The sequence below is a fragment of the Phoca vitulina genome, unplaced genomic scaffold (genome assembly GCF_004348235.1).
Source record: "Phoca vitulina isolate PV1807 unplaced genomic scaffold, GSC_HSeal_1.0 scaffold58, whole genome shotgun sequence".
Taxonomy (NCBI): Eukaryota; Metazoa; Chordata; class Mammalia; order Carnivora; family Phocidae; genus Phoca; species Phoca vitulina.
This window is the reverse complement of record NW_022589761.1, coordinates 3,374,491-3,397,564: the sequence shown is the minus strand read 5'-3', so window position 1 is coordinate 3,397,564 and position 23,074 is coordinate 3,374,491. Positions and strand designations below refer to the sequence as shown.

At 40.3% G+C, this 23,074-nt stretch overlaps 1 protein-coding gene across 2 annotated transcripts in view; it reads right to left on the bottom strand.

The window, feature by feature from the left end:
- Positions 1 to 23,074, bottom strand: part of ZNF507 (zinc finger protein 507) — a 41,784-nt gene that overhangs the window by 14,739 nt on the left and 3,971 nt on the right. Inside the window, exons 4-7 of one of the 2 annotated variants that reach the window (XM_032390454.1) lie at positions 17,493 to 19,621; positions 15,932 to 16,049; positions 12,188 to 12,302; positions 8,401 to 10,326 (exon numbers count right to left, since the gene is read on the bottom strand). In XM_032390454.1, coding sequence (XP_032246345.1) covers positions 10,179 to 10,326; positions 12,188 to 12,302; positions 15,932 to 16,049; positions 17,493 to 19,619 — 2,508 coding nt within the window. In that variant the 5' untranslated portion in view covers positions 19,620 to 19,621 and the 3' untranslated portion in view covers positions 8,401 to 10,178. Of the gene's footprint in view, positions 1 to 8,400; positions 10,327 to 12,187; positions 12,303 to 15,931; positions 16,050 to 17,492; positions 19,622 to 23,074 lie in introns of those variants that run through there. The other variant, XM_032390453.1, reaches the window with a different exon arrangement.

Genomic DNA, 23,074 nt, shown 5'->3' with positions numbered 1-23,074 from the left:
GCCTCTCAAGTTTGTATGGCTAGGCAAAAGATCTAGAATAGCCAACACATATTGAAGGAGAACAAAGTTGAAGAAGTGACACTATACAACTATGGAATCAGTTAAGAGATCAGTGGTCACTAGGAGTTTGGAGTGTGTGTGTGTGTGTGGGGGGGACAAACAGGTGGAGCACAGGGGATTTTTAGGGCTGTGAAACTATTCTGCATGATACTGTATTACTATAATGGTGGATACATGTCATTATAAATTTGTTCAAAACACACAGAATGTACAGCAGCAAGAGTGAACCCTAATGTAAACTATGGTCTTTGGATGATAATGATTTGTCATTGCAGGTTCATCAGTTGTAATGAAAAATATGACTCCTGTGGAGAATGCTGATAATGGAAGACGCTATAAATGTGTGGGACCGGGAGTATATGGGAAGTCTGTACTTCTCTTCAATATTACAGTGATCCCAAACTGCTTTAAAAAATAAAAACTATTAAAAAAGGTTGACAGTCATATATTAAGAATTTTAGGCACTTAAGGCTTTTGATGCAAAAAGTCATTGAGAATACTGCCCATAAACTCTAATGTTTGCACCAGTATATGTTCACTCTTTTAGAAGATACTTAGAGTAGAAATTAGGAAAAGAAATGAAATATCAATGTTCTTTTCAAAGGACTACCAGGTCCAATGTCTGAAGTCAATAGAAAATAGCCAGTTTCTTTGTATTCAAATTAGTTGTGCCTTCAAGTTCCAGAAAGTTTTTAAAAAGTTGTTCAAAGTCTTTTTACAAAGTCAGAATCACACTGATACTGAAACTTGGCAAGGGCAACTGAAAAAAAAAACTACATACCAAATCTCAGTTACAGATATCAATGCAGATTATCCTGAATAAAATGCTGGCAAAGAGATTCCCACAGTGCATTAAAAGAATAATATACCATGACGAAGGGAGGCTTATTTTAGGAATACAGAGAATTCAGTATTAGGAAATTTATTATTATCACTCACCATTTGAAAGGATCAAAGAAGAAGTCATATTTTCACTGTTGTTGCTGAAACTTAATCTAAAGAAATTCAGTATCCATTTAAACAAAATTTTTTACTATGGAAATCTTTTTTTTTTTCCCTGAGAGAGTGTGCTTATGTGGGGGGGGGGGGGCGGGAGGTTGAGGGAAAGGGAGAGAGAGAATCCCAAGCAGGCTCCACACCCAGTGCAGAGCCCGATGCAGAGCTCGAGACCCTGAAATCATAACCTAAGCCTAAATCGAGAGTTGGACGCTTAACCCACTGGAGCCACCCAGGTGCCCCCTCAATTTCTTTTAATATGAAGTCCTTAAAATCTTCTCTAAGAGAGGAAGAGAAAGACAGAAAGCAAGAACAGTGTATGGAATAACTAAGCCCTAATCCTAGGAGCATCGACCTTAGGTCGGCAGAAAGGTTATTCTGGAGGGACATGCACAATGGTAAATATTCACAGAAAGATCTAAATATGAAAAAATGGGAAAATATTGGTTAATCGGTAAATATTATTACAACAATTTTCAACTCATTAGAGGAGGGGGATACTATAGGAGAACGTCAACTTCAAAATAATGTACAGGCCACTTACACCTATACTACCTGCTTTTATTAGAACAGGTTTCCTTTAGCTAAATCACTACTCTCCCACTTTCCATTCCTTCTGCATTCTCCCTACACAACTCCATGGAGCAAACCAAATTCTCTTAGTTTACAAAAATGAGAGTGAACTATTATTATACTATCATCTTGTTTTATTCACTTTGCTTACTATACACTTACTTTCTGAAATTATGTTGTTTACTTATTGTCTATCTTCTTTCATGAGGGTATTGTTTTTTTGTTTTTTTAAGATTTTATTTATTTGACAGAGAGAGACACAGTGAGAGAGGGAACACAAGCAGAGGGAGTGGGAGAGGGAGAAGCAGGCTTCCCGCTGAGCAGAGAGCCTGATGTGGGGCTCGATCCCAGGACCCTGGGATCATGACCTGAGCCGAAGGCAGACACTTAACGACTGAGCCACCCAGGCGCCACCATGAAGGTACTGTTAACCTAACAAAAATAAAGCTGCCAGTTATTTATCAGGAAAAAAATGGGTTTATTCGGGAATAACAGAGAACTGCAATCCGGGGCAAAGGAGCTTTGGCAAAACCAAGTCTCCTGAACAAAGGATAGGGATGCCCTTTTACAGAGGAAAGCAGGAAGTTAGGAAAGCTGTTATAAACAAAAAATCCACTGGGGTAAACTGGGAGCTGGAAACATAGTGGCTTCTCATTGGCTGAGCTGTGACCATCTCTCACTGCCTGTGCTGTTGGGGGCTGGGAGTGGTGGTGAGGAGGTAAGCCTTTCTTCCTCCTGCTGGGATAGTAAAGTAGTATCCACCTGCAAGGTCAGTAAATCTCTATGAGATTTTTTTTTTCCCTGAGAGAGTGTGCTTCTCTTCCTGCTGGGGTCTGCAACTGACAATGAGTGGTAGGGCGTGAGAGCTCCCCCTGATGAACCTGCAACTCCATTCTAGTGAAGCTTCCCTTTATTAATCTTCATAGTATAAATGCCACGAGTCAGAAAATGAACGGGTGACCCTATACCAACCTGACCAAAATACATGTAGTATCTTGAAAAAGCACAAAAAATATGTTTTGAAACAGAGGGCTATCTATGTCTAACAGATCATTTCTAACCATGTTACCAGCAGACTATCAACATCCCTATTTCCAATTACCCCATATATACTGGGAGAAGAGAAAAAAAAAAAAAAAAAGAATAAAACCCAAAACAAAACCCTATTGACACAAGAATAGCAGGAGCACATTTACATGACATCACTTATCACAATTTTGTTTTGCTTTTTTAGTGGACCAGCCTGATGCTCTGATGATAATCCCATTTGGTACTTCAATTATTCACATCTATTAAGGCAAAGTATACGTGCAACATGAGGAAACAAGCGAACACCCTAACAGATCAATTGCTGGTGTAGCCTCTGAATAAAGCTGGACCAAAGCTTTGGAATACCAGAATGAACCCTATTTCTCTGTCAACCATTAAAGTCACATCCATATCTGTATGAAAAATGAGATTTCTTCCCATTGCAAGAAAGCTATTTTGGCAACCAAAAGAAAGCCAATGGAGAAACCCATGACACTGTTATTTCTAATAAGAAATACGTATTTGGTCTTTGTCCCCATTCCTGGCACAGAGCTCCAAAACCCTTGGAATTTCCCAAGTGAGGAGAGCGATCACCGTCTTTTTTTTTTTTAAAGTTGGACAATGTTTTGTGTCTTATGGTATTTCCTGTAACAATATTAGATGCTGACATTTTTATTATTTTTTTAAGATTTTATTTACTTATTTGACAGAGAGATCGATCACAAGTAGGCAGACAGGCAGGCAGAGAGGGAAGGAGAAGCAGGCTCCCCGCCAAGCAGGCTTGACCCAAGGCGGAGGCTTGACTGAGCCCCCCAGGCACCCCCACTGTGTCTTTTGTTATGTTAATGAGGCGACCTTCTGAACCTTTCCAGGTAACCTAAGGATGGGGGCTGGCTGCCAGAGGAACCAACCATGGGACTGGAAGGTTGGAACTTTCAGTCTCTCCTTCCTGGGGAGGAGAGGGGCTGGAGATCGAACCAATCCTGACTGTGTAATGAAGACTCTATAAAAACCCAAAAGGATGCTCTGAGAGCTTCCGGGTTGGTGACCACGTGAAAGTGCTGGGAGAGTGGTACCCAGAGAGGGCATGGAAATTCTGCCCCTCTGGGGCCTTGCCCTGTGAACCTCCTCATCTGGCTGCTCATCTGTATCCTTTATAATAGCCTTCAAAATAAACTGGTAAATGTGGGCGCCTAGGTGGCTCAGTTGGTTAAGCGACTGCCTTCGGCTCAGGTTGTGATCCTGGAGTCCTGGGATCGAGTCCCACATCAGGCTCCCTGCTCAGCAGGGAGTCTGCTTCTCCCTCTGACTCTCTTCCCTCTCGTGCTCTCATTCTCTCTCAAATAAATAAATAAATCTTAAAAAAAAAACAAAACTGGTAAATGTAAGTAAACTGGTTTCCTGAGTTTTGTGAGCTGGTCTAGCAAACCTCTGATTTACGGTCAGTTGGTTAGGAGCACAGGTGACAACGCGGAAGTGGGGACAGTCTTAACCCTTAACCAGTGGGATCTGATGCTATCTCCAAGATTGAATTTGTAGGACCCCTCAACTAGTCAGTATCTGCTGAGAATTGAGTTAACTGCTTGGTGTAGAAAAAAACACACATCATCGGGGTGCCTGGGTCGCTCAGTTGGTTAAGGGGCTGCCTTCGGCTCAGGTCATGATCCCAGGGTCCTGGGATCGAGCCCCGCATCGGCCTCCTTCCTCAGCGGGAAGCCTGCTTCTCCCTCTCCCTCTGCCTGCCACTCCACCTACTTGTGCTAATTCTGTTAAATAAATAAATAAAAAATCTTAAAAAAAGAAAAAACACACATAAGAAAACCCAATGCTTCTCACGATCTGGCTAAAAAACGAAAGACTGAATTTTTCTATAGGCTTTCTTCTATTGCTCGTGGGTCAGTTACTTTAGTCCCAGAACCCCAGGAAAATAAGAATGTGGTTCAAACACCCTATTTCCCTGGTCTTGGATTCTACTTGGACCTCACTCCAGGTCTGATTCAATTAGGAACAACTGCCTTGAGGGATTAGGGAGAAGAAAGCAGAACCTGGATGTTCTACAAGATTTGAAGTGACACGAGTAGGATTTGAATATGCACAAAAAGATTTCGATAAAAAAATTCTGCAGTAGGGTTTGTCTTACCACATTTGTTTCCTATGTTTTCAAAGGAATAAATAACTAAGGTTCAGAGAAGTGGCCAAATTTTGTGAAGAACCCAAGAAGTCTTTATACCACTGTGAAAAACAAACTCCTTTGGTCCAACCCTTTAAAACAAAATATATTGTTTTCCTTCAAATTAAACTATCTGCTATGTTTCCTTAAAAGACTTGAGTTTTTCCCCAAGCCAAGAAAACTGACTGAACTTCAACATGCCTTCAGATTAAGAGAGACTGAAGAAGTCTTTAACTGGTGGGAGTGATGGTCTGTGACTTCTAAGGGTAGGTCATAAAAGGTAATACAGTGCTTGCCTACTTGTAATCTGAGCATTCATTCACTTTGGGGCACTAGCACAGCTGGGATGCCCTCATGGGAGAAATCGTGCACGTGTTCCAGCTGAGAGCCCTGGCCGAGGCCCCAGCCAACGGCCAGCATCAACCACTAGACTGGTGAGGGAGCCTTCAGATGCAGTCAACTCCAGCCTTTAAGTCTGCGCTGCTAAGGCCCCAGGCCTGATGGAACAGAGACAAGCCATTTCTACAGTGCTCTTCCTGAATCCCTGAGCTTAATAAAACTGCAGCTGTTCTATACCACTAAATTGGGGGTGGTTTGGCATGCAGTGGTGGTAGGCCTCACAGTTTTCTGGCATACCCGAGACTTGAGAGACCCGGGGAGTTTTATCTACCCAGTTCCTCTTCGCACATCTATGAAATTGGTAATATTTCTAAGTTATTATAAGGATTAAAAGTGAGCTGACAAAAATCAAGTGCTGAGCACACTGCTTGGCCCATGAAAAATGTTCTAAAAAAATGTTAACCGTTACTATAATTTCTAATATTTTTATATTTATAGAAAGACCAGGCTTTATTCAATGACTGAAGTGGCAACCTTATCATTCCAAAATGTCATTCCCATTGCTTAAAACTTTCCTGGATTTTTTTTTTTTTTTTTTGGTATTTTTAGTTTTAGTGGCATATAGGAAACTAGGCTCATTAATACAAAAATACACAATATTTTAGACCCAGCTGATGTGCACCCCTGAAAATCAGAATCATTATTCTATGAGCACACATTTTCACAAAAACACTGACATCAGTTTCAGAGTATAAGGACACAGAAGTCCTAACTATAAAGAAAAAGATTAATAAATTTGACTACATTAAAGTTTGTCATAAACATCACCGAGAGAGCAGAAAAACAAGCCGTAGTTTAGAAGATATCAGCAATATACATAACAGACAAAGAACTTGTATTCAGAACACAGAACTGCTGCAAATCAGTAAGAAAAAGGCAGACAACCCAATAAAGAAATAGACAATAGCACACAAACAAATGAAAAGATACTCAACCCCATAAATCATCAGGGAAATGCAAATCAGAACCACAACAACATACCTCTACACATCTACCAGAATGATCAAAATTAAAGACTAACAATATGAAGTGTTGGTGAGAATATGGACTGGTATAGCCACTGTACATTTTGGATAATTGCTGAGAGTATCTACCAAAGTGGAACATATATGCATGCCCTATTACCCAGATATTCTGCTCCTAGGCATAAACCCAATGAAAATGACCTCGTTTTATATATACACCGAGAACCATGTAAAACAATGTTCGGGGGCACCTGGGTGGCTCAGCTGGTTGTCTGCCTTCGGCTCAGGTCATGATCCCAGGGTCCTGGGATTGAGCCCCTCATCGGACTCCTTGCTCAATGGGGAGCCTGCTTCTTCCTCTCCCTCTGCCCCTTGCCCCTGCTCATGCTCTATCTCAAATAAATCAAGAAAATCTTATATATATATATATATATATATAAATATATATATATATATATATATATAATGTTCAAAAGGCATTATTTGCAATAAGGGGAAAATATGGCAATAATCCAAATATCACTAGTAGAATGAATAAATTGCTAGTCTTACAATGGAATATCATATAGCAAAGGAATGCATTTATACCACATTATATTTATACACAGTGATGATGAATTAAAAAAAGCCAGACATAAAAGAATGTGCACTGGGGCGCTGGGCTGACTCAGTCAAAAGAATCTTTTTTTTTTTTTTAATATTTTATTTATTTTCAGAGAGAGAGAGAGAAAGAGAGAGAGCACAATATGGGGAGCAGCAGAGGGAGAGGGAGAAGCAGGCTTCCCACTGAGCAGGGAGCCCGATGAGGGATTCGATCCCAGGACCCTGGGATCATGACCTGAGCTGAAGGCAGACGCTTAACCCTCTGAACCACCCAGGCGCCCTCAGTCAAAAGAATCTTGAGGTTGTGAGTTCCAGCCCCATGCTGGGTGTAGAGCTTACCTAAATAAACTTAAAAAAAAAAAAAGAAAAGAATATGTACTGTATGATTTCATTTCTATTAAGTTCAAAAAAGGGCAAAACTAATTTATGATGTTAAAAGTCAACTGAATGCCTGGGTGGGTCTGCCAGTTAAAGCACCTGACTCTTGATCTCAGCTCAGGTCTTGATCTCAGGGTTGTGACCCAAGTGAAGATGGTTAGGGGGTAGAGGGTGAGGGAGTAGGGGAGGAGAAAGGCAGTCAGTGCCTGGAAGGCCCCAAGGCCCCAAGAAGAGGGTGCCGCAGAGGAGCTGGCAAGGGCTTATTTCTTGGTCTGGGTAGTTAAAAGGAGCAGTTTAATTTGTGACCCATCCATCAAGCTGTACACTTACAGTTTATGTAATTTTCAGGATATATACTACCTTAAATTATAAAGTATTAAAAATTTTAAAGAGAGAAAGACTTAAGAGCCTTATCAATCAAATGCAATGTTTGGACCTTGTTTAGCTCCTGATTTGAACAAACTAACTTTGAAAGTATATTTGAAACATTTAGGGAAATATTGGGTATTTTTGGCCTAGGTACTAAAACTGGACTCAAAAAATTCAACATACCTATCTGGGCAGCTCTTCTCCTTAAGAAGAAAAAGCATAGTAACACCACTATACATTTATTTTCAAAACACAATCAACTTAATAGAACCAGAGCCATTTCATAGGTAAGAAAAACTGAGGTATACAGATAACTATCAGTCAATACTTACTGAGAACCTAATACATGCCAGGTAGTGTACCGAGTACTTTAGTTCAAAGACCATTCCTTGTCATGTTGGCCCTACCACCTCTCGTCATGCCATGGTGTAGTTTCAAAACATAAAGACCAATACAAGTGTGTTTATTTATTTATTTATTTTTTTAAAAGATTTTATTTATTTATTTGAGAGAGAGAGAATGAGAGAGAGAGCGAGTACATGAGAGGGGGGAGGGTCAGAGGGAGAAGCAGACTCCCTGCCAAGCAGGGAGCCCGATGCGGGACTCGATCCAGGGACTCCAGGATCATGACCTGAGCCGAAGGCAGTCGCTTAACCAACTGAGCCACCCAGGCGCCCTACAAGTGTGTTTATTTTTTTATTTTAATTTTTAATTTTTTTGGGGGGGGGAGGGCAGTGGGAGAGGGAGAATCTTAAGCAGGCTCCATGCCCAATGCAGAGCCCGACGTGGGCTCGATCTCACAACCCTGAGATCATGACCCAAGCTGAAATCAAGAGTCAGATGCTCAACTGAATGAGCCACCCAGGTACCCCTCAAGTGTGTTTCCAAGGGAGAATAGCTCAATGTTAGACAGTTAGAAGGAAACTTGGTAACTTCAGGAAAATGTGTTGTCATCCCATCTTCCATCTCCAGCCAGTCAGTCACAAAAGTGATATTGGGGGATGTAAACCAGGGGGAATTCTAAAACTGCAATATTAAACTAAACAAGATGATGTACTATTTGAAAATTCTGAATGGAGCCCTTTAACTGCGGGGTCAATGTTATAAACATCAGGTATGTGGTTTACACAGAAGTTCCTTAACGAAGCACTGAAAAACCAAGTTTGCTGCATTTGGTAGGACTGGGGTGGGATGATGCCTTTTTCATCTTTCCCTGTCCTCACACACAGGTTGGCAAATAGCTCTCTTCCTTCTGTGACAAGGACAGAGTTTCCGAGATGACCATACAGGCGCAGGAGCAGCAGCAGAAAACCAGCCCCTTTGACGCACTAGGAAACATGCTGGTGTGTTTAATACATATGACCTCATTCAATCCTCACAAAGCTTTATGAGGTAGGCAGTATTCTCGCCAGTGTCAAATGGGAAAGTAAGGCTAAGCCTGGAATAACATCCACAAGGTCACCCAGCTAGGCACAGGCGTGTGACCCATGCCTGAGGCTCTAAACTAAAGCATGAGTGCTACCCAAGACACTGGGCTGCCTCTAAGACAGGTAACACAGCACGAGGACCTCAGCTGTGACAGCATTTCTACCTGGGTGTAGCATCTCTCTTGTAAAAGAAATAAGCTATGCCTGTCTATCCAGAAACAAGATTACTCTTTGTTTCTGAAATGAGAGGTCAACAGCATTTTTGGGGGGGTAGGGGAGGTGATGTTACACAATGAATTAGTGAGAGAGGACGAGGATAAAAACTGGGCCCAATGAGTATTAGATGGCCACCACTTAGTGAGCGCTTAGTCTGTGCCAGTATGTTACACATAGTATTTAATTTAGTCCTCATGCCTGTCCTGTAAAGCAGGTGCCTTAATTATCCTCATTTTAGAAAAGACAGGACCAAGCATAGCAGGGTGAAATAGCTTCCCCAAGGTAATAAATGCCATAAGTCAGAGAGCTCAGATTCAATCCCAGGACTATCTGCCCCTGGAACCAGGGCTCTTAACCAGTACTTGAAGCTGAACTGCCCAGATCACACAAATGGGTTCCGTGAAGGACTGGAATGGAAACATAAAAAGGAAAGGCAAGAGCAAAGAATAGTTATACATACTGCAGAAACTCTGTTACCTAACAGGCACATTAAAATACCAATGCACCTGCTCTGCCCTTGTGCAAAGACTAGAAGTTGTGCAACAAGGCACTTTAACTCTGGAAGAAATTCATCATTGCTCCTGGTGAGCATGTTTCTTAACAAAAAGTAGGTAATCAGAAATGTGTAGGGCATGGATTCTGAGAAAAGAAGCCTAAACTCTGACCAGTAAGTGTACAGGCGGCAAAACTGAATGAAGCATATATGCAATTAGCTAGAAAGACTATGGTGATTACTTAGATTAAATTAGATCTCAAGAAGGTGATGCTAACTAGCTTAACTTAAGGCAAACAGTATTGCCAAGGAAGAGAAAGTCCTAGAAGCATACCAGAATACAGTGTGTTAATTCACAATCTCATGTGGATTTAAAGTATTTAAATAAGGTCAAAAAAAGAGTCACAAGATTTGACAGTTTGAAAATAAGACTTATGAGAAAATGTTGGGTATAATTACAGGGAGGGGGACATACGACATTTCTCCTAAGACGTAAGCACTCAGGCCAAACCCAGTGACAAAGTGTAGTGTGAATAAACCTGGAAAGTAACACACGGAAGTCGCTCTGTTGTAAGAGGAAGAGGGTTCTCATCGTGCGTTGCCCACTGGTAGGAAGACCCTAGGACAATCACAACCAATCCTAGGAATCTGTGAATATTTTAAGAACATAAGAAAACATAAACTCTAGGACACCGAAAACTATCAAATTTCATCTTTAAGCTATAAGAATAATCTACTCAGGTAGATGTGAAACCCTCCTTTACAAACCCAGAATCTTTCATAAACATCATAATTGTATACTTGAGAGTTGACCTATTTATTGTTTATCTATAAACTTCATGAAAGAGGCATAATATCCTTTTTATCATGACTAAATTCTAAGAGCCTAACACAGCTCCTGGAACATAGTATTTGTTCAATAAATACTTCTCAATGAATCTAAATGAAGAGTCTAATTCTAGACCCCAAAAATGTTATTTTATTCTTGCCTGGATCACATGAATTTGGCACGGTATGTCATTGCATTTAAAAATAAAGATACCCAAAATATAAAGGCAAAACTTTCTCCTCTTATTAGATGAACTAGTGTTCCCTGTTTCCATCATGTTCTTCTAAATACTTCCTAGTGTAAATCATAAATGATACATGCTAAGTACCACCTATCACTCCTCAGCTGTAATTTCTGGCATGGAGTTATTATTAATAATGGTTAATGGCCTTCATTGTATTCTGGGGAAAAATCTTTCTTAGGGATCCTAGTTTTAAAAATGTTTGAAATAAAAACAAACACACCCAGGCAAGGCCAAACACCTTCCATAGAGCTATGAGACTCTGCAAATGAATATACTGTCTGAAGAGTGATTATAAGTAAGTTTGCAAACTAAACAAATGTTATAAATTTAAAACCATACATGTACAGACATACACTACAGCATCAAATAACAGCATTTTCAGGCACAAGTCTGTCAGGTTTTCACTTAGCTACTAATACAAGGGAATTTCCCACACTCACTTGTGTCATACCTATATAAAGACTGGGGAGAGAAGTTAAAAAGCGAAAACAGGTTTTAATAGCCATTAAAAAAGTTCATGTCCGTGGCCTAGCGCAATTAGTCATGGTGACGGGCTCAGCTTTGAGCAGGAACCTGGTATTCCGTCACGGCTGCAAGTGGAACAGATTGCTCTGTGACAGCTGGACAAACTTCTGCAAAAATGTTTGTACTTTTACTACATGAACATGCAGCTTATTCTCAAGAGCTGAAGTGTACTTAAGAAATAATGGTTTCTATCTTGATCACCTGAGAATGTCTTTATTTCCTGAAAAGAAGTATTAGACTTGGCTTTTGTGAAAAATCAAGTAACGAAATTAAATTAAATGATAGCTTAATTTTCTTTTCTTTTTTTTTTTTAAGATTTTTTATTTATTTATTTGAGAGAGAGAGAATGAGAGAGCACATGAGAGGGGTTAGAGTCAGAGGGAGAAGCAGACTCCCCGCTGAGCAGGGAGCCCGATGCGGGACTCGATCCAGGGACTCCAGGATCATGACCTGAGCCGAAGGCAGTCGCCCAACCAACTGAGCCACCCAGGCGCCCCTAAATGATAGCTTAATTTTCAAAAAGAGAGTCTTTCATGGGGAATTTTATTGCTTTTAAGTTTTTAAGCATCTTTTGTTGGAATATGGAGTAGTTAAACCACCAAATTACTGAAATGTACTCTAAGCACTGAAGATTACTATGGTAATTCATACCCACGTGAAACCGAGAACATCAAACTGACAGATGTAGATATCTTCCTATATTTCAACTAGATGAAATATAGTTGTCCTAAGACTCAAGCTTAAAGTTCATATTCCTGAACAAACTAAACAACACTCATGAAACCAGCAGCGAGTTTCTTTGCACCTAACTTGTGTTTAAACAAGTGTTATGAATCTTTAATTATTTGTTTTTTTTCTTTACTGTAAAATATTCTAATACAAGCATTAAACTCTAGGATCATCACACTTACCTGTATGGCTTGTCAGAGTTATGGATTCGTCTGTGGTTTCTAACACCGACGTATGTTGTACTTGTATAATCGCACACATCACATCTATACTGTTTCTGGACTGAAGACTTAGTCCCTAGACAAGGGATTGGAGAGCCTTAGCGACATACACTGATTAGATACAAATGACATAATTTCCACTGTAAATGAGTATTTATAACACATAGTATTAACATTTCAATCAAGGCTTTCTCATTTAATAAAGTTAACAAGTTTGAACATGGCTTTCCAGGTTCTCCTGCAACTGGACTATCAGCAGATAGAAACTGAACATCATCTGACCTGTAAACATAGATACCTTGGGTTAATTTCTGCATAACCTTGTACAAAATGCTAAAATATAATAAACTTGAAGCCAGCTGCCCTGCTGACTGTGTAGCAGCTGAGTTAACCAGAGATATACTGTTAATCTGAAAGGTGTTGATCTAATTGACATTGGATACACTGTCTTAAGGAAACAGTGATTTGCCAACAAGCTGTGATTTAATACTATTAACACAATATTATAGAGTACGGCTACAAAGCCTCCATAACAAACTCCAGATAAAAAGACTAAAGCTTTTTTATCCTGTGGGTTTCCTTTGTTTATAACTGAAAGTCAGCTGTCGGTGCAACAATGGAAGGAAAAACCACTGCAAATTATTCAGTGCTAAATAATGGTGTATAATCATAACTAGCAAACTGGCAGGTGACAAGGACAAGTGTTATCACTAACGTGAATACGTGACTCTCTGAAATCCAGAATATGTGGATCCAATGGAAAAGAGGCCATGTTACCACCCTCACTCTCCAGCAATAGGGATGGGTAATTTTAATGAGGGTAAGCCTGATTAAATACAAGCTGGATGCCTTGATCATGTAAAACTGTTCCTGAACACTCTCTTTACTCTTCTGTAAGCACAAAGTCCGCAGGCCATTCACAGCCTGACGGCTTTATATTCAGAAACAAAGCAAGCATGGAAAGCTGGAGAATAAGGCAGAGCAGGAAGGAAGCTTAGGTAGAACACTAGCACACAGTGCAGAATCGTAAAATTGGTGGCACAGAAGAAACCCACGCTGAAATTTTAACAAAACAAAGAAAATCCTTAAGTTAAATTTAAGCTTTCTAAAATTGAAATTTTCTTTTGCCTGTAACTACTTTTGCCAGGCAGAAAAAAATGTCCTAATTTTCTGGTGTAAGTCTACAACATTAATACATACACTAATCATAATTATAATGTAAGTATTACTCTTAATTGGTAGGTTAAAAACTTGGACTTGATTGTAAGTGGCATTGTTCCAAATTCAGTTTTTTAAAAAACCTTGAAAAAATAAAGTGTGAAATATTGGATAATGGTTTTGTGTGAGAAATATTACAGATCAATGACAACTAATAAAAATGACAGATGGAAAAACTTAATATAGCACAGAATGAGAGCCCGTGCTACTTCAAGCAACTGTTTCCAACGGAAAGAATATTAGATTTGAAGTTCAAAACTCTGGGCTTTGTCCTTGCTCTTCCACCTTGTACCAGGGTGATCATGGACAAAGCAATTTATCTTGTGAGGACTCAGTTTTCTGATCTACAAAATGGAAATTCTAGAACCTTTCAGCATGGTTTACTTGGTAAGCAGAGAACTCTCTATTCTTCCTTCACCGCAGTCTGCGTGTCACCTGCATGTCTGTGTCAGATCTCTGACCTGTCCCTAGCTGTAGACTCCCCTGAGGGCAGAGATCTGTGTGTTTTGTTTATGCTGAATTTCCAGGGCTTCGCAAATTGTATGTTTGCAATAAAGAACGATTTAATTAAATTTCACGAAGGAGCACCATATGAGAGTGCTTTGCCCGTGGCTCTAGGAGAGCACCCGTGCTGTCGCCTGACATCCCCGTCAGTACAATTCTGTCTGCCTCCCCAGCTGCGGTCCTTACAGGCACCGATGCCTTCACTGGACTCCGGGCAGCTAGCTCAGGATGGGCACTCCATGCCTTTTGGCAGAAACACCATTACACTGGGTCTCGGAGTCAAAAACATGTCCCAAGTTATCTGTGCCATCGGAGTGGGCAGAGGCTGGGGACCACTAAGGCACACATCCCCCAACTTGTTCATTAACTTTACTAAATGGCTGAAGAAGTTTTAGTAAAACATGAATTTCTTTGACCTTCTCTGTGAGCTAAACACTTGTTTCTTGGCCCGACAACCAGATTTCCAGAGATCTAACAGTGAATTAATAAAGTATCAGCATAAGTATGCAGGAGGTTATCAGTCATCTGAAGTGTTATACTACTATGACAGAGAAAAGTAAATGGAGCAAAGTGAGGGAAAAACAGACATGGCAAAAGCAATTTAAAATCCATACATTTAACCCCAAAAACAGAGCAGAATGTACAAAGAAAAGACAAGCTGTAAGATGGAATATGATGGACAGATGCTGTCGCCGTAAAGCTCAAACTGGTTACTTTAATTTTGAGCTGACATTTTTAATCTTTTTTATTAAAATTGTGAGTTCTAATTTGTTAACCCATTTGGACAGTTTTATTAATTACTGCTTTTGAAGATGGTGCTGGAAAAGACATATTCCACCACTAGTATTAACCGCAGGGGGTGCCACTGAGTAGTATTTACTTTATTCCTTCATTAGGGATTTATGGTCCAATGACATCAAATGTTTTAATGTCTCCTTTAAAGGGGGATATGGAAACATAATGAATTAAAATAAAAGGAGGCATTTAGGGCTATTTTGTTAAAAGGAAACAAAACTGTTTTAGCTCAGCCATCTATTGCAGAAACAGATGCTATGTCATAAACTCCTTTTGTTTGGATAGTTTTACAGGGATGACATCTGTTTGACAAGGGAATTTTGGTGCTACAGTGGTGTCAAAATCAGTTCTTTCAGAAACATTCTTGAATCGGTTATGCTTTCTGGGGTATAATTTAATGAACCAGTATGGTAAAACATTTTACTCTGCAGTTGTTTCTAACTTTAATTCTTAGGAAATCTAAAAAGGAAAGTCACCCCAATATGTTTTATTTCCCATAAACACTATGTACCGCACTTGAGACATTTAAAGTATATCAATTTAAGAGAGCTGATGCAAGGAAGCACAGTTTATTACGCTTTATCCCTAATTCTCCGGATGTGGCATCCGCCTTTTCATGGAACTCTAATTAAATCTTTTGATTCTAATATTCCTATTAGCAGAAACTTGGCTGACTGGTACCTAACTAGTACATAAAAAGATCTTGTGTTTTTTTGTTTTTTTAAAATAATGCAGATGAAATCTGGCAGTCATACTTGGGTAAGAGTAAGATCACAGCAGGAAGCCTCACTTAAAGTTTGAGGTGGGGGCCTGTCATCTGCAAAAGCTGCTATGTTCTCAGTGGGTCAACTGGTACTGAGAGAGGGAAGGGCTTGCTTTCCATGCTGCGGCTTCCCCAGCTTGCTCGTATGTCACCCAAGGGTTTATGCTGGACTTGGCTCTTACAGGACAGCATAAAATTTCAACCTATTATCTACCCACATTGTCGAAGCTGAGTACTTACTAATACAGTATTGCATTCAGTACCTCAGGATATCCCCAGGAACACAGGTAAGATTCACTCCGCAGTGTGAAAAGAGAGAACATATGCAGCTTTAGTCCTGAAATTAACCCACATGACAACTAAGGGCTTTTTATGAAAACTTCATATGCTGGTCATGCAGCCTGTACAAAAAAAATGCACGATACCTTCTTGAACACATTTTCCATCAGCTGTATCACCGGCAATTCTCGACTCATTAGAAGTTGCTACTGACAAGGTATCTGGAAGACTATGTTGCTCTCTCTCATGGTTCCTCAGTTGACTCTAAAAAATTGAGAAATATTCACATGTAACCTTCAATAAATGTACTTGCACTGTTACTAAGAGACTGTAGAAGCAGTTAATTGCTTTCACGGCCTAGTACCTAGAACACATTACCAATATTTTAAAATCAAATGTGCTAAAAGATTACCTGACTTATTTGACAGTTTACGAGAAGAAATACACCAGGGAAATCACAATCTCATCAAAAAGGCAGTTCTTTTCGCATTCTCTGAGAGGAATCCCTTGCTATCCCCTGCTTATGAATGGCATGTGCACACTTACTTACATACCGGCCTGCCAGCGGAGGGAAGAGCAGGGAACTCAGAATAACCCAATACTTTCACAAAAATAAACCCAAACAGTAACTGCTGGACTCCTGCTAATTTTTGCCCTTCAATATCAACTAAATGTGTAAGAGAGACCTAAGTGGAACCTCTCCTCCACGGTATCTTCTTCCTCCACCCCCACCAATCAAAAATGCAGGAGCCAAAGAAACTTCTGGAACTTGCTTTTGCTGCCCGTTTGGATGCACTGCTTGTCTAGTAGCCTGAGGCCACTTTAGAATTTCATGAGGGCAATCCAGGTAGGCAGTGAATCTCAGACTCAAAGGCTTTTTTACTCCTGATTATCTTTCTACTACCAGCTAGCCCCCAACTCTGGGAAATCTGAGGGAAAAAGTCTACATCCTGGTTACCCTCTTAGGACATTCCCCCCCCCCCCCCCCCCCCCACCAAACAGTCAACTGGCACACTGGAGAAGAAAAGTTCAAAACTAATGATTCAATTAATCCAGTTTCCTTTACCAAAACAGTATCTCATGCTGGTTGTTGGTTTCAAGGTAGCATATAAGATGAAAAGCAGTCAAAATAATCCTTGAAAGTCCCTTAAACTGCCCATAAAACAACACATGTGGCTCTATTTCCACTTTGCTGTCTTTCATTAAGTCCAACACAGGTTATTTTTCCTCCTGCAATGACACAGATTGCTATTGGCTGGTTGTGTCGCTGAAATGAATGACCTATATTTTGGGGCCATGGAAGATGAAAAAAAGCTATTTTTTTGCACTGATGATGTCGGATTACATTTGTGTAAATCAAATGTGTGTACATCCCTCCATTGTACACTCCCTTATAATTACCCTGCAATTTAAAATCAACACATTTTTAAAAAAAGATATCCACGCTAAAACTAAAGCAGTAAACACAGAAACTGTTGAGGAGGCGGTAGGCAGGGAAAACAATCCTACACCAGAAATTCTGATGACCCAGATTTCAGTCCCAATTTTAATACTAATTCAGTTGGGATCCCCTGGGCAAATGATCCAACTTTTCTGGGTCTCAGTTTCCTTATCTATAAAATGAAGTGGTTGGGCTCTCTCTACTGGGTTCCCTCCTGGCTCTAAAAATTCTCAGGTCCTCTGAGTGATTTCATAACTGATGCCTACCTTATAATGAAAAGATTCTTCACACCGCTTGCACTGGTATATTCTTGCCTTACAGTGGTTGATCATGTGGTTCTCCAGATCCTTGCTGTTGTCAGCTATGTGCTCACAGATGGGACACTGATATGGCTGTCTCTGCCGATGGACTCTCAAGTGCTGCTTGATGTAGCCCTTGTTTCCACTGGCATAATGACAAAGGCGGCAACGGTAGGGCCGATCGGCATTGGGGATGTATTCCACCACGCTGCTTCCCGACAAGCTCGTGTCGCTGTTGGGTTGGCACTGGGCATTGTCCTGCAACTCTTTCAAAATGTCATCATCTGAAGCATTTTGGTCTGTCCTTTCCCTCAGCTTTTCAATGACAGTCAGTAAGGACATGCTGATGCCTGTCTTAACTTGCCCATCTGACAATTCCTGCCTACCCTCTGGGAGTGCTACCAACGTAGAGTTGCTTTGGTTAAAAGTAGTTAATCCATCTGCAGAGTTTTTGAGTGGTGACATCATTTTAGAATATGCTGCCAATGTACTATCTACTTGCCTTTGTCCGGTGTCTGGATCTAAAAGGTTTATATTCCCATAGTGCCCAAGGTTGGCCCTTGTCAGTTCTGCAGCTCTTATAGGCATCGTCACGAGGGCTTCTGCAGCTAATGAGTGTAGTCTGAGAGACTCAGAATTTGTTCTTCTTCGGCCTGGTGGGGCATTCTCATCAGCAGCCAGTCCTTTGTTTATTAACTCACTGTCTTTCTTCTCTGGGCTACTCCAGCCTATGATCAGCCCCCCGATATCAACAGTACATTTATCAGCACGATAAACTTCATCTCTTCCTTCACACCCAATCTGGGATTCTGTCGGGCTCAGGTTTTTTCCCTCTTCGATTTCAGCATTCATGAGGAAATGTTTCTGTGAAAGAGTTTCTTCAGCACTTGGCAGACGCTCCACGATCACATTAACATGACCTTTTTTATTTGGGCTGCTACTAATGATCTTCTGTGCAGACGAAAGTAGACTATCAGCAATCAGATTCTCCTCCACATCAGAAATCACCTCTAGCATTTCTTCCTCGTTAGGGTCAAGAGTAACTGACTGACCTAGATGAACTCCTCCTTCTGCACTCTGTTCTAAAGGAGACGAAGAGGATAATGTTTCTGAGCTGCAAATCTGCACTTGTACTGAAGGCCCATTGTGGATACTCAGTTCATTGTCTCCAATAGCGATGACTACTGCATCTAGCCCACCAGGGTCAGCAGCCACTGAAGAGTCCAGCAAGCCTAGGGGCTCGTTTTCATTTTCAAAGATTGGATAGGAGCAATCAACCTCCCCAGCATGTTTCCAAGCATGTGTTTTCAACATTCTCTGCTGGCCACAGGTATAACTACAAAATAAGCATCGGTACATGCCATACTGTTCATATGCATACCATTTCCTCTTACCCATCTCCTTCACGGATGCATTTTGGGCAGTATGAGTTTGCGGACTGTCCGCACTCAAGGCGATATCAGAAGTGGTTTCATTATTTCTTTCTGTGGGTCTCTGAGAGTTGGAGGGGCTTACACAATGTTGGGCTTTGGATTGAGTGCGACTGTTGGCATCGTTTTCATGGTCATTTACCACATGAGCTTCAAGTTCCTCTTGGCTTTTAGATGTAATATGGCACTCTGAGCACATTAATATCACTTCATTCTGCTGACCATGCTGCTTGATATGATCTTTTAACACACAGAACGATGACGACAGAAACTTGCAAAGGCTACACTGGTAGGACATAGCCTTCCCATCATTCTGGGCAAGAGAGCCAGGGGTAAAATGTATCTGTGACATCTCAGCCCTTCTAATCTCGGCAGCAGGTGACTGGGTTACTTTAGCTGGAATCTCACAAAGTTCCTGGGCTTCAAGAGAGTGCGCTGTAGCACTTGAACGTGAGCGTTTTTTCCCAATTAAAAGACATTTTTGTGACTTTTCATGTTCTACTATCTTGCTTAACTTCTGGATTACATGGATCAATGGATCTGTTTTAACTTTTCTTTGTTCATCAATTTCCAATGATGAACTGATGACCGTTTCAGCAGTCAATATAGCTTCCTGTTCTCCAATATCTGGCACCAACATGGCAACACTGCTGCTTTCTTCCATATCTAGAAAGGATGATACACAACAGAAAGAAATGACCAGGTTATAGGTACCCCAGGTATGTAATTAAAGGAAATCAAAGCTAATCTTAGAGTTTAAGCCAATCTCCGTATTCTCTAACCTGGGAGCTCCGTTATCAGTACACCTGGCTATCCCCAACAGAGACTTCAATTGTTTACAACTTCTCTTTGGAGTGCCCTATATCGAGACTGATGATGATCTTTCCATCCATTTCTTTCTTTGGAAATGACTAACAATTTGCATCTCCTTTTTCTTCACTTTCTTTCCCCTAGACATCTAACTGGGCCCAATCAGTACTCCCTCTCTTTTGCCCAATGCCAAAATCAGGACTCCTATTCCTTGACTGAAGGAACACAGGCATTCCCAGGGCATGTGGAACCACCTCAAGTTACTACAAAATACCACTCTGTAAAGCCAATACATGATCGACACAACTCTTGGGAGACAACTTCTTATACCAAATATAATTGTAGTTTTATTATTAAAATCATAAATTTGTTTTTTTCTCCCCAAATCTTTGGAATTATGAAAATATAGTCGTGAACCTCTTGTAAAGGGCAGAGTGAATTTTGAGAAGTACTATGCAAACGAAACTACATAAAAGCAATGATCTAGTTCCTTCTTTTACTTCCTTCGATTTATCTTCCTGAAGATAAACCACAAACTACGCTGTGGTTTTTTCCTAGAGGCCATATTAGTGGTCAACTACTATTCATATGCATGTATTTTTTTTTTTTTTTTTTCTGAAAGGGAAAGGGGCATCAGAGAAGGAAAACAACTGATATCGTAGTTGCGTTTCAGGTCTAAATATTCAAAGTCCTTAAAAGGGGTTCTCTGTAAGTTCTAGCAATGCATTACAGCCAAGGAAGTTACAAAACAAAAAATACTCACAATATCTTTCTGCCTAAATCTTGAATCCTCTATTTCCTGGCAGTACTTTCATTTCAAACATTTCCTTTGGCTCAAAGTGAGATTAATTTGTTGACTTGGATCACATTTTTCAGTTTAGGCTTTTTTCCAGCAACAAGTTTTGTTTTTCCACATTTTAGGTGCATTCTGGAGTCTTACTCACAACATTCAATAAATGCCAGCAAAATTTTTAGTGGCACCAGCTATAGACCAAAGACCATACTATTCTTAAACTTCAGTTGCAGGCTCTGAATTCTTATTTTAGGAGGTGAATAATGGCTTCTCTCCCCCCAGGTGGCTGAATCAACATGGAAGGGCCCTTCAGCCCCTGCCAAGATCAAACCTAACTCCTGCTAGACCCTACCAGCACTCTGACCAGCTGCGGTGCCAGTCCTCCCATATCTACTCTTGGCAACAGTGATGGCTTTTCCTCTCTGATTTTCTGCTCTTTCTGGCACACAAACTTTCTATATCTAGGTCCACATCAGGCAAAAATGCAAACATTTTATTCTCGGTTTCTTTAGTACTACTTCTTCCCTCCTTCCCCCATGTTCTGTCCAGTGTGATCAGCTTTCTTTTCTTTTCCATGTCCAACTGCACTCATGGCAGGGAATGCATTCTATAGCCATTACAACAGTGACTGTTACCCCAGCACCCAGACCACTGGCCCTTTAGCCACTCTCTCCCTTAAACAACCTGAGGGCATTACCTCTAAAAAGACTGTGGAGTTCCTTTCCATCTTTGTCAAGTAGGAAGATCAGTATTTTTAAATCTCTACACTCAATCTTAAGTCACTAAAGAAGGGACCAGTACGGGAACAATTTGTTTCTTCAGGAAAATCCTTTGTGACTTCGTAAGTCATTTTACTGCCTGAGAGTTTCACATTTTTAGGCCAAAGGGCGCTGTGGCTCTTTCTGTGACTACTGATTTCCCTTTAAGGTCACTCACTTAAGGCTTTATTTCATTCATAACAATTGTCAAATGCAAATTGGTTAAGTAATTGTTAATAACAGGAATCCTTGGACATTTAATTTCTTGCACAAGATCTGGTGGTCTACTGTAGATCTAAGGTCTCCTTCTCCATGAAATGTGACATCCATGTAGGCTGATTGATAGTCTGCAGGTTAACAAGTGAATATTTGCTCAACAGACTGCATACCCACAGGGTTACAAAGTTGATTCATGTTATCCCTCTTCTACTTAATGATAGAATAGGAAAGAGAGCAGTGCAAATTGCTCCCTGTGGATATTTCAGTGTGTAACCTTAAAAAGAAAGTGAAATGAAGAGGAGGAGGAGTTCATCTTATCTGAAGAAAAAGACTAATACAAAAGAAACTGACAAAACATTCAGATTTTAAAAGCTGTGTCTGCTCAGGCATTAAGAGCTAATGGAAATTTGCAGCAGATGCTCCAATTTTCCCTGAACATTTATGTAAGTACCTCATTTTAGAGGCTGCATACATTTGGGGATAAGTACAGAAATGGCAGCTATAAAACAGATATGACAACATAAAATACATTAAGAAACACCTGAAAAACCAGTTTGAGTCCACATGGCAGAATCAATATACAAGTTAAGTCTCGTTAAAACAAAAGTCTCTGTTAGAAAGGTTAGATAAACAGTTCATAATAGAGTATACACAGGGACGGAGTTAAGCTGACCTTAAGGCCAACCTTTTAAATTTTCACAAAAATTTCACTTAGGCCACCCATGTGCACATATATATGGGTTTCCATGTCAAGTGAAGTAAAATTTGGGGGGAAAAAAAAAAAGAGATGAAAATAAGGAGTACAAATACAATCCCAGTGGCTCAATAATGACGACAACATGGATTATGAACATCTGCATACTATCCATGGCCTTCAAGAGATCAATGTAAATGCAACTTTAAAAATTGACTATGGTCAAGGAGGTGGGGGAGGGAAGGGGGGATACAGTAGGATTGGTAAATTTTGTAACTGAAGTTGAGTGATGAGTATCTAGGAATCCCTTATAGTATTCTTTCTACTGTGTATATGTTTAAAACTTTTCATAATAAAAAGTTATAGTAAAAATTGTTATGTACAAGGCATTAAGCAAAATACAGTATGGAAAAAAAAATCACAGTACTCATGGTTTAAAACTGGGTTGACTGGATAGGACAAACATGTTTAGAAGTTAGAAAGAATTAACAGCTTTTAAGTAATGAAACAGTATACAAGGTAAAACAGTCGGAAGGCAACAGTCAATGACCAAATCCTAATAAGAACTGAAGAGCTAATTTTGGTCTAGGAAGGTAAGAAAAGACTTTTTGAAGAGGTAAGAGGTGCACTGTATTCCAAAAGACGGCTATGCCAGATGTCAACCATTTGCCCCTCTGGGCTCACTGTCTCCTTTTCTCCACTGTGCTCTCTTCCCCAGGAGGTATTACATCATTAGACTCCCGTGCCCTCTGGTTTCTGGTTGCCAATGGGGAGCCATGACAGGCGATCAGAGGGAGGTAGCAGAGTGAGATCAGGATATTCATGTCCTTGATTCCCTCCCTCTA